General features: G+C 32.3%; 1 protein-coding gene across 3 annotated transcripts in view; it reads left to right on the forward strand.

Annotated features, from left to right (window-relative positions):
* The window catches only part of LOC139527198 (glutamic acid-rich protein-like), a 33895-nt gene extending 22529 nt beyond the window's left edge, over positions 1-11366 (forward strand). The window contains exons 12-17 of one of the 3 annotated variants that reach the window (XM_071322522.1): positions 2332-2478; positions 3156-4454; positions 5038-5604; positions 7272-7315; positions 10453-10529; positions 11057-11366. In XM_071322522.1, coding sequence (XP_071178623.1) covers positions 2332-2478; positions 3156-4454; positions 5038-5604; positions 7272-7315; positions 10453-10529; positions 11057-11100 — 2178 coding nt within the window. In that variant the 3' untranslated portion in view covers positions 11101-11366. The remainder of the gene's footprint in view (positions 1-2331; positions 2479-3155; positions 4455-5037; positions 5605-7271; positions 7316-10452; positions 10530-11056) is intronic. The other 2 variants (XM_071322523.1, XM_071322524.1) reach the window with 2 other exon arrangements.

Genomic DNA, 11366 nt, shown 5'->3' on the forward strand with positions numbered 1-11366 from the left:
GTGATGGGTTTTTAGATTCATCACTCAACAACTTCATGTTAACCTTACACTTGTTATCATTTTACACATGATAGTCAAGTTGAAAATTTTAAATTAGTCACATTTTTTACAGGAACCACTATACAAGGATTTCTGAAATTTGGTTTCAGGGTTTATATAAATCAGCTAAACCCTGTGATGGGATTTCAGATTCATCACTCAACAACCTCCTGTTTACTAAATATTCCGGTGGGGTATCATCAGTGAGGAGTAGCTCACAATTTTACTTGTTATTGGAAAAAAAATTAATGTGATTTGTCAAAATTGTTTGATTTTTTTATCGTCTAATCATAGAAAGTGCACATGTTATTGGCATGCACCAAAAATAACCATAAATTTACGTCATTTGGCAAGAATTTTTACCTTTGATTGTCATAAAGGTACCCCCATTACCCCCCTCTTATGTCTATTAATTGATTAGGATAGCCAGTCTTCCTGTTGAAATGTTGGTGCTGCAGGGCTTTCCATTGAAATGGAAGTAGAAGGCTGAATTAAAATTATAGGCGGCTATAACATGCGTTCGGCAAAGCCGGACGCCCACCAAGCTGTAAGCTTGGTGCCTTACGGCAGGGGGTCTGGGGGCCGCTCAAGGCCCCCAGAAGCTCTGGCATAAATAGAGCAAAATCCTGCATTCTCGCAATCTCCTGGCACTTAATTTAATCTTTCAAATGACCATTTTTTATGTATGAAATTAAAGAAAGAAAAAAAAAAAAAAAAAAAAAAAAAAATTTCATTTTTTTTTTATGTCAGTTTTTTATTTTCATTACCTTATGCTTAAAATTCATTTACTTTTAAAGGAGTTTTATTTAAATAATCCGGTTTGTTAGAAATCTTGATCGATTTATTTTGCATAACTACGTGCATTTGTAAACAAATGACCCCCCTTTTCTCTCTAAAGACTGTTACGCGTATTTAAATCATACAATTATTTCTCAAGCAATGACAGAAAATTGATATATCCTCTGATTTTCTCTTTTTTTTTTTTTTTTGTAAACTGTTCAATAAGTCGGATACATAAATCATTTGGAAATGTTATTTATTTGAGGTCGAGTCGACAATATTCTACTTTCGTTTTTGACCTTGATTCTCTGAACACCACGTGGGCTTTGAAAAATGAACTTCAAAAGATACTGTTTTCCAGATTCTGAACAATATGATCTTCTACACTTTCTTTAATTTGACTAATATTATTCCATAATATAAGATTGTCATCCTATCTGATTGTCTTCACGTTTTAAAAGCCCAAAAAAGCCGACGAGTTAATGACCATCGGAACGTCTCTATTGTTATCGTTCAATGACCACCGGAACGTCTCTCTTGTTATCTTTGAAAAGAAACGATTCATTCTGACTTTAAATAGACAACCAATCAGTGACCTGAATTCATGTGAACTATATTTAGCCCAAGGTAAATATCGTGACCGCGACTTTGCGACAATATACGTCTCTCGCCGCTGCCTGTAAACATTTGAAAAAGATATTTTTTTCTTTTTGAATTTATATTTTTGGCAGTGAAGTAGCCGGCACTTGAAGCCACCGTAAGCGGCGGATTTCCGCCGGCTACCGGCTTCAATGGAAAGCCCTGGTGCTGATTCCCTCTCTGATGAAAACTAGCAGTCATGATCAAAACAGTATAAAATCTACGAGATGTTGTATGATTCAAGTGCGACAACTATCCTCTAATTTACTAATAAAGTGGCAATTATAGCTAGGTCACAATACAAAAATGATGAAATTGGCTCAAAACAAACAACAATCAATCAATCTTTTGATTCTCCTTATCTTTACAAGTTGTAATAAGATAAAATATAGCTTAGGAAAGGCACATGGTCTGTCAGTGATCATGGATTTCAGAAAATACATGATCTGTCAGTAATCATAGATTTCACAAAACACATGATCTGTCAGTAATCATAGATTTCAGAGAATATATGGTCTGTCAGTAATGGATTTCAGAAAATACATGGTCTGTCAGTAATCGTAGATTTCAGAAAATACATGGTCTGTCAGTAATCATAGATTTCAGAAAATACATGGTCTGTCAGTGATCATAGATTTCAGAAAATACATGGTCTGTCAGTAATCATAGATTGTGAAAGATACATAGTCTGTCAGTAATCACAGATTTTGAAAGATACATAGTCTGTTAGTATTAATAGTAACTATAGATTATAAAGATTCATGGTCTGTCAGTAGTCAGTAAATTCAATTCATAAATTAAATGAATCTACAGTTCAAATGCTTGTGATAAAATGTATGCCTTGCTTATTTATGTGTGCTTTATGTTTTTCAGATATTTTCTTATAATGAAGCAGATGATGAAGAGGAAACGCCAATGGATAAAACTCCTTCTAAAGGAGCACCACCTACTAAACAGAAAGGAGAAGATTTAGAACAGCTCAATTTCTTTATTGATACTGGTGTGAAACAAGACAAGTTGGTAGGGTTTTATAAAGTGCTCATTTCCTGTATATTGGAAGTAACTTTTTATCTACCCAAACATGCATTGCCTTCACAGAATTTCCATGGCCCGAGGAAGATATGATATGGGTTTATGTTGTGATTCTGTCACTAAGTCAGCATGACAGATATTACTTAATTGAAAAAGAATGTTTGGATTGTAAAGTAAGATTGGCCAGTAAAGGGTAACAACCAATAAATATTTTGTTGGAGAATAGATATTTAAATTAAAAGTTGTTCCATTAAAACATACATGGAACCCAAGGAAGGCATTTTGAAATCTCAATCCATAGATAGGTGTCAAATAAAGGGAAAACTAGCCCATTTATAAAGTTCCTTTCCTGGGTACCATGTATGTTAAAATGTAAAAAAAAAACAGCCCTTAGATGATTAATGTATTACACAATTTGACAGCTACTTCAATATTAACTGAACAGTGATATTAAGAAAACATGAAATTGGAATGGGGTGTGTGATGTAGAAAAGTGAAATTATGCTATACAATTTTTTCAAAGAGTTTCACCAAATAGCTGGAAATTCAATATATAATCAGTTTCAACTATCCTATGCAAAGTATAATGTTGGCATTATTTTGTGCTTATATTATTTATCACCTTTCTCAAACAAGAAATTGTAAAGTTACGTTTTATTTTATAGGAATCTGCTGCCAGTGAAGACTTGTTCTACATTGATAAGGGAGGATTAGCTTTAGGACAGAACAAAGCAGAAGACATGAAGGACCAATCAGAGGATGAAAATGAGGCTGATGTTGCCATGGATACAGATCTAAATGACAATGTAGAAAAGATGGACGTAGAAATATTTCACATTGATACCTCTTTAACAATGACAATGAAAAAAGATGAAAACAAATGTTTGGAAGAAAAAGAGAATGAAATAATTACTAGCGATGACCAAACATTGGAAGCAGATAAACATGAAAGTCTTGAGGTAAACAATGTCAATATGTTTGATGACAATGATCAAAGTCCAAAAAAATACAATAGAAAAAGTCTTGATCCAGATACACCAGGTGAAAGAGAACGTAAAAAATCACCCAAAAGGTCAAGAAAAAGTTCAGCATCCCTTGATAACCTGACTGATTCAGAAAAAAAATGTAACAGTTCCGGAATTAATTCAAGCAAAAAAAAGTCACATTTGCAAATTGATAGAGTTAATAAAGTAATGTATTTGAGAAAAAGTCCTAGAAAATCTTCCGTTAGTTCTGATATTGAGGACTTGATAGAGGTGATGGACAAAGACTCGCCTAATAAGTCTGCGAAGAAGAGTTGTAAGAAATTAGCCTCTGTAGAAGTTTATGACGGAAATTGTGTTGAAGATAATAAAAAAAGAGAAAGGAAAAGTTCTTTGACATCAAATGAGAAAGACGTGAAACAAGAAAGCTACGAACAGAAGAGCAATACATCTTTGTCAGATCTAACAGGAAATCATGGTGATAATATGGATTTTTCACTTGTAATAGAATATCAAGGTGCAGTAAAACGCTCAGATGATAGTGGAAAAGGGAATGTTAATCGTTTGAAGATAAGAGCTCAAATTGGTGAGGAAGATTCTGGAATTGAAAATATAGAAGACAAAATTGAGGAAACTTTGGGAAATCAAGATAAATTGAGGAGGTATAAATGTTTGTCAGAAAGTTCAGTGGCATCTGATTTAAGCACTAAAGGAAAACAAAGTAAAGAACAGGTGAAAACCATCTTTCAGTCTCGGAATACTAGACGATCCACACGTTTATCAGAATGTTCTGTTAGCTCAGATTTAAATGATGAAAAACCTGAAGCAGTCAAAGATATGAAAGATGGTGGTAAATTAAAAGACAGTCAAAAGAAACAAACACAAATTGAAACCTTTATGGTTCCGAGAAGAAAGATTAAAAGTTGGCAGGATAAATTTGGTGGTCAGGAGTTTCAGGCTAATGGAACTGACCAGATGAAGGTATTTTAATCACTTTTGTTTAAGCCATACCCTATCACAAGAATGAAAGGGACCCTAAAATACTTAACTTTCATGGTTCTATCTGTTTAATTTGGGGTTTGATTTGCAGTGTTATAGAAAGATGAAAAAGTTTCAAACTAAAATGATTTATTTGTTTGATGAATTAGACAGGTGACATACAGTTGCTTAAATCCACATCATTTTGAAATGGATGATACTTGTCTTATTGGCACATCTCCTTACTTTTAAATAGCCTTAATTTCCATAATTCTGTATATTGAAATACAAGCAGTGTGGTTTTGAATCAATTTTTATTGGCAGGGGACTGGGGTTTCCTTAGATTTGTAAGTCAAATTAAGCAAATTGTCATTTGTTGTGTAAGAACCTCTGAGTTAATGAAGATGGATGCAGGGTTGGGAAAAAGGGGGAGCATAATGTTCGTAATGGTATTAATAGCATAAATATTTTTAAAGATTCTATGCCAAAATGATATTGTTTTCGATCAAGGGGTATATGGCTTCTACGACGGGACCTTAATTTACTACTGGAAATATTTACAGCATTTAAAAATTTGTTATTGCAGAGTAAGGAATTATCACCAGCTGTAAGGAAAACAAGATCAGGTAGAAGAATAAGTACCAGAGTGAGTCCAGAGAAACATAGTTCTAAAACGAATACAACAGAAACATCAATGGACGATTCTCTTCTCAGTCTAGATATGACTGTTGCAGATGACTATGATTCAAGTTCATCAAATAAAAGAGAATCGGCAACAACAAGAGAAACAAAACATGCAGATGATCTTGTTGTTGCCGATTCTCATGATGAGGAATTTGAAGATTCACCAATTTTACCAAATATAACCCAATTCATGGCAAAAACTGATACAGAATCAAGTTTATCAGGGGAGGTAATCAATGGTGGCAGGAAAAGGGAAAATGACCTTGGAACACCTAGATCACTACGGAAGAGAAAAAGGTCATATGAATCATCAACACCAATCAGTACTAAGAAGATTTCAGAAGAATCTGAGTCAATGGAGTCAGTAGAGATAAATGAATCCACGAAAAAGAATCTTCCAAGGATCATAGAAACAGAAGAATACATTGTTATGTCAGAACCCAGCAGTGAGGGTCAACAGGGAGAATCAGTAGGTTTTCAGACAAGGGTACAACTGAAAACGGTTACTTCTAAAAACAACTTCAACTGTATTTGTTTTATCTCATTGAGTGACATAACTGAAAAAAGTTATCATTAAAGTATTTAACCAAATCATGAAATGCACTAATAAACCATCTTTCAAGGGACAAAACTCTCAAGAAATTTTGGAAATAATTTATTTTAATTATGTCTATACTATACACTATCTCAGAATTAAGTAAAACTATAGGTCAACCCCCAACAGAGTTTTCTTTAGTATATCTGCTTTTGTTTCCATGGACAGACTCTGCTGAAAAAACTGCATGACAGATCCAATATATAAAACTAAAATAAATATGAATAATTTAAAGTTTCTTTATTGGACATCAACAGTTTTCTGGTTCAGATCATTTCAAGTGAATGATATAAATGGTTTTGTCCATGGCATTGAAACAGCAATATGCATATCCAACCTTTAATATAACATGTATAAAAAGTTCAGAAAATGTCAATGTCACAACTATCCACCTACAATGAGCTATGTGGGCCATTCCAGTTAATATCTGCTAAAGGGGGTTGGATGGTCCTTTCTGAGGGGTGTAAAATTTATACATCTTGGGGGTGAACATTTTGTTTTTTTTATCTGACACGTACACTTATACGCAGGTAAGATAGGTAGTTTTTCATGATGTTTTTTTCTGATAGGTATAAACAAAATTCTCCCCATCCATCTCCACCTGTCAGAAATTAACTGGAATGACCCAGTTCCATTGAAGTGGATGAAAACAATTATAGGCTAGATACACGATTAAAAATAAAAACATATGTTGTGATTGGATAGGAGGTAACTCTCCAAATGACAGAGAAATTAACAGCTATAGGTGATGTCACTGTGTGGCCTTCAACAATAAGTAAAACCCAGTCTGTATTGAAGATGAAAAGACTTGGTAATCAGCTCAACTCAGGGATTAAATTGATTTTATTTGGAGATTTTTGTATATATGTTAAATCTGAACACTCCAAAAACATTTTCTAATGAATCACCAGCTTAAACATGTTAACGGTTTATGCCCCAAAAATATGCTGGTTTATTGACACAACACTTGGTACACTACTGTTAATTTTGATTATTACATTGGTTGCAATGAATTACATTGATTTCCCAGTTAGATAAAAATCATTAATTTCACATGTGAAATAAACGTGGTTATTTCACTCTCTGGCGTCATACAACAATAGGCGTTGTCAAGACGTCAGATCGAAACAAATTGTGAATGTGTAGGAAAAAAATGTAGTTCCTTACATTTTCTACATAAATTTTGTAAAAGAAAGACATTTGCCCATGTAATAAAAAGAATAACGCATTCGTGAATTAATGTGTTGTTCGGTCACTCGTTGAATATTTTTCTGTATTTGAATTCTTTGATTAGTTATTCTATGATTATCATATATACTGTAAATGCAAAAATTATTGAATGCATTATAACTGCAATTTATGAAAATGGACAAAAATGTGAGATTGATTATTGCTATTTCTTGAAAAGCTGCATACAGATCTATCAGGTATCAGAATGCTGGTACTTTTTATTGGGATACTCACCCATTCCAACTTTTTTGCAATAATAAAAACCTCCCTATCATTTCTGAAATTTACAATTTTCTTTTTTCTTTTGACAGGAATCAAGTGAGAAAATTGAGAAATCAAAGCAATCTAAGAGAAGGTAAGTGTTAGGAATTTTAAGGGAAAATATTTTGTTTTTGTTTGATATAGAAATCAATCTTTATTTTTTTGTTATGGAAAAGAGCAATATGGATTATTATACCATTCCCTATTTGTGGTTTGTGAAAACATTCCCCATCGCGCATGTGGCAGGCGAACTCTACTCCAGTCTTAATTGACCAGTGTTGCCAGCTTTCCTGCTTAGGGTCAATGGTTCTCTTTTGATTACTCCAGCTTCCTCAACCCAAAAAATTGACTGCTATGAAAAAGCATACATGTTGAAAGTAGTGTAAAAAAACAATCAATCAATCAGTTGTTATTTATCCAGGATATTGTCTTGGGTGCATCATGATCTTAATGAAATGTTTAAAGGGAAATTCTGCGATTTTTTACTTATCATCTAATTATGTTCATCTTAACCTAAAAAACACATTTGCAAAGTTTTAGATTTATATTCCTTCTAATAACGGAGAAAATCAAGTATCTGTAACTTTTTTGGTTGAATTCTCGAGTGGGTCGTGACGTATTAGCCCGATTTATTGAATTCTGGGAAAAAATAAAATCTGTTTAACTCTTATAGCTTATCGACAATATGCGTAATTAAAAGCGCACAGCTGACGAATGGTCGTAGTTATTAACCACAATATAATAATGAACGAAAATGAATATGCATATACCGTTTTGTATTGATTGAATTAAACTCCTATAAAATTATCTCTAGTAAATGTTTTTGAATAAATGTAATTAACTGTTGTTGAGATTTTATTCATAAAATATTTATTGAACATTTTTACTGATATTGAACTGAAAATATTTCAGTTCTATTTACCGTTATTGTTTTGATAATCATTTCAATGCAACTAATGTGTGAGCAGAGTGTGTATATTATTTTGTAAAAGTCACTGTATATTTCTCGGCTTGAGGTCTATTCGTTTACCTTGTAGCTATTTAGCCGCAGGTGTGAGTTCAAGCGTACACAGGTATAAATGTTGTTATTTGGAAAGGATAATCAGAAAGGATAAGAAGGAGTATGGTGTCACAATGTTAAAACACTAAGATTTAATACACGATGAGAATAAAGATTCAATAATTAAATTGTGTAAATTAATTGAAAATAAAATTCAGATTCGTAAATCCGAAAATGTATAAAAATAAAAGGAAACAATTTTTGATTACTTTTTTTAGCGGCAATTGGCGTAAAGATCATGAAAATCATGTTTGTGAGATGTATATTCATTTCAATACAGAAATTTCGTCTATATATTTCACAAGTGTATAACACGGAGAAGCTCTGAAGGTCCATTACTCCCATTTTGTTTGGGTGTGAACCATCGATGTTGACAGCAATATCAAAGAATAAGATGATGATGGTAGAAAGAACTATGGGCGTCATGTGGCAAATATTACATGCATATCGGACAATGAGTTGTCTATCTGTATGAAAAGATTTCCAATACCACCATATTATTGAGAAGGAATGTTTACATGCTATACTCTCGTACTAGTATTATAGGGTTCTTGTGGCGTTCACCCTAGACACACATCTTGTTAACGATGTTTAAAAAAAAGACAGAACCAATTTAATGTCATATTTCCCTATTTTTTTAAATATATCTAAAAGTCTTTCATCTGACAAGAATACCCCTATTTAGGGGACAAGTAATTTATTCTTTTTTCTGTTATTGAATACCAAGAAAGAAAAAAATAATTCCGAAATTAATTTGAAACTTTGATACTCAAAAGTTTCCCAGCAAAATATTCACATCCCTTCGGGATAATTAGTGTTGGTCCAGTGGCATATATAACAATTGTGATGACGAATTCCTTCCTTTGTTCGAGAACAATCTTATTGAAATATAAATCTGTGATTTGACTATGTCCACAACTTCAATGAACCAAAGCAAAAGTTGTACATCGACCTGTGTTTAAATCAAATTGGTTCACTTCTTCTTCTGGTATACAATAGTCTATCGACATTCGATGATTATATACTGTTGGCATACGTGGACTAGTCTATTTACAACCCTTTTACCCCTATTTATTCAAAATATACGTTTTTTTTCTTATGTTCAATGTATACATGTATATATTTTAAATTGCGCTATAGTTCCGTAACTTTCTATCCAGTCGTATACATGAATTGTCGGCAAGTGCGTACATTTTTTTAAATCAATCTTTCTGGTATATTCTAATCTGTCCTTCACTTTTGACAATGAGTATATATTACATTTACATGACTAGTATATTATATCACTTTCGGACAGGCAAGACAGAGATGTATATTATACATGCACCTGATAGTTCAAAATGGAAAGTTATAAGTTATCGGCCGTGTACACTGATCAATACCTACAGAAGTGAAACGATGCATGAACGGGCCGGCATGCATGAACTTGCAAGCCATATAGGAAATCGCTTGAATACCTGGACGTGTCACCTTACATCCCTCACAATACCTTTGGGAGTAATACCTTTAGCCATGCGGGTGATCAGTGGAGCGAAGATCCTAATTTTTTAAATAAAGTGTATTACTTTAGAGAATTATGAACGAATTAGTTTTTCGAAAACAATTTTCACGGAACACTTATTTATGACTTTGACTTTTTAACTAATTCCAATATCAATAGTTTAAAAATAAACAGACTATATGGTTATTAAAAAAAAAAAATTAGAACATTTCCCGTATTATTAAAGTTAGTTAGTCAGATAAAACAACTGTACGATTGACAAGATATCGACACGTAATTACGACTACATCGGTTACTGTAGTTTTGTTTCTTTGTGGTTTATAGACATATCGTGATTTTTATTCGTACACGATAACAAAATGGCGGAACGCAGAGAACTGATACTCAAAATTTAAAATCGATGGTGATCTCTTATCTAGCGGAATAAAACTTCAATATTTATAAATTTGAGCATTTTTATACAGAATGGACATAATATCAATTTTTGATTTTTTTGCGAAGTTTCCCTTTAAGAAAACATTTCTAAGAAAAAGAATTAGTGCATTATTAAGAAGTATGCATTACAATAAAAGTCCTGTTAAATTTTATTTTACCAACACATGAAATGTTATAGAAATACCTTTAATCTTTAAACATATCATTAATAAGTAATATTATAATTGTTTTTCAGGCAGTCAGAGCCTTTGAGTAAGATAAATACACCAAACAAAACAAGACGGAAAAGTGAAGCATACAGTTTAAAGAAAGGTTCGTACGATGACCAACTCCAAATAGATTTTATTTAATTAAACATTTTCAAAGGACAAAATTGTATTATTTATTTGATGATGTATACCAGGGTAGGTGGTTGACAACTAGTTTGTGCAATAACTTGAAGATGTTTGAATAAATCTTTTCAAATTTTGATACCATATTTTGTTATGTATTATACACAGTTGTGTAAATCTGACAGTCTCTTATTTTACATGCTTATAAAGATTGAAGATCTTGGCTGCATTCACTATATACTGTGTATTCATTATTATTTTTTGGATACCAGTTTTCATGGTTTTCGTGGGTACAGGTAGACCTCGAAATTAAATGTTCAAGGAATGACAAATTTTCTATAGACTTGTATGCAGACCTCTGCAAAAGCTTGAAATTAAATATCCATGAATTTTCTTTTTTCTCTATCCGCTAAAATTGGCACCCATGAAAATAAATGAATCCACAGTAACATTTTACTGTTGTCCCATAGAAATAACAAATACTAATTGAATTTTTCTTTCTTTCAGGTATGACTTTACGTACAAGAAAAAGTAGTGCATCACATGATTAGCAGAATTGAGTTGATTGGTTCAAGACTTTTTAAACTACTCAAAAGAAGAACTTTACAAAATCTGAAAGAATTTTTAATTTTCAAATTAAAAGATTTTTTAAATGAGTTTTAGCAGATTCTGTGCTTTGGTTGAAAATCTTAAATATCTAGTAAGGATAAATGTTATGCTTGCATTGTTAATATCAAAGAATGATAAATATATGAATTTATGTTAATGATATGTAAATTTTTATAGAAATGATGGCATAAAAGTTCATTTCCAATGA

Source organism: Mytilus edulis, chromosome 6 (assembly GCF_963676685.1).
Source record: "Mytilus edulis chromosome 6, xbMytEdul2.2, whole genome shotgun sequence".
Lineage (NCBI taxonomy): Eukaryota > Metazoa > Mollusca > Bivalvia > Mytilida > Mytilidae > Mytilus > Mytilus edulis.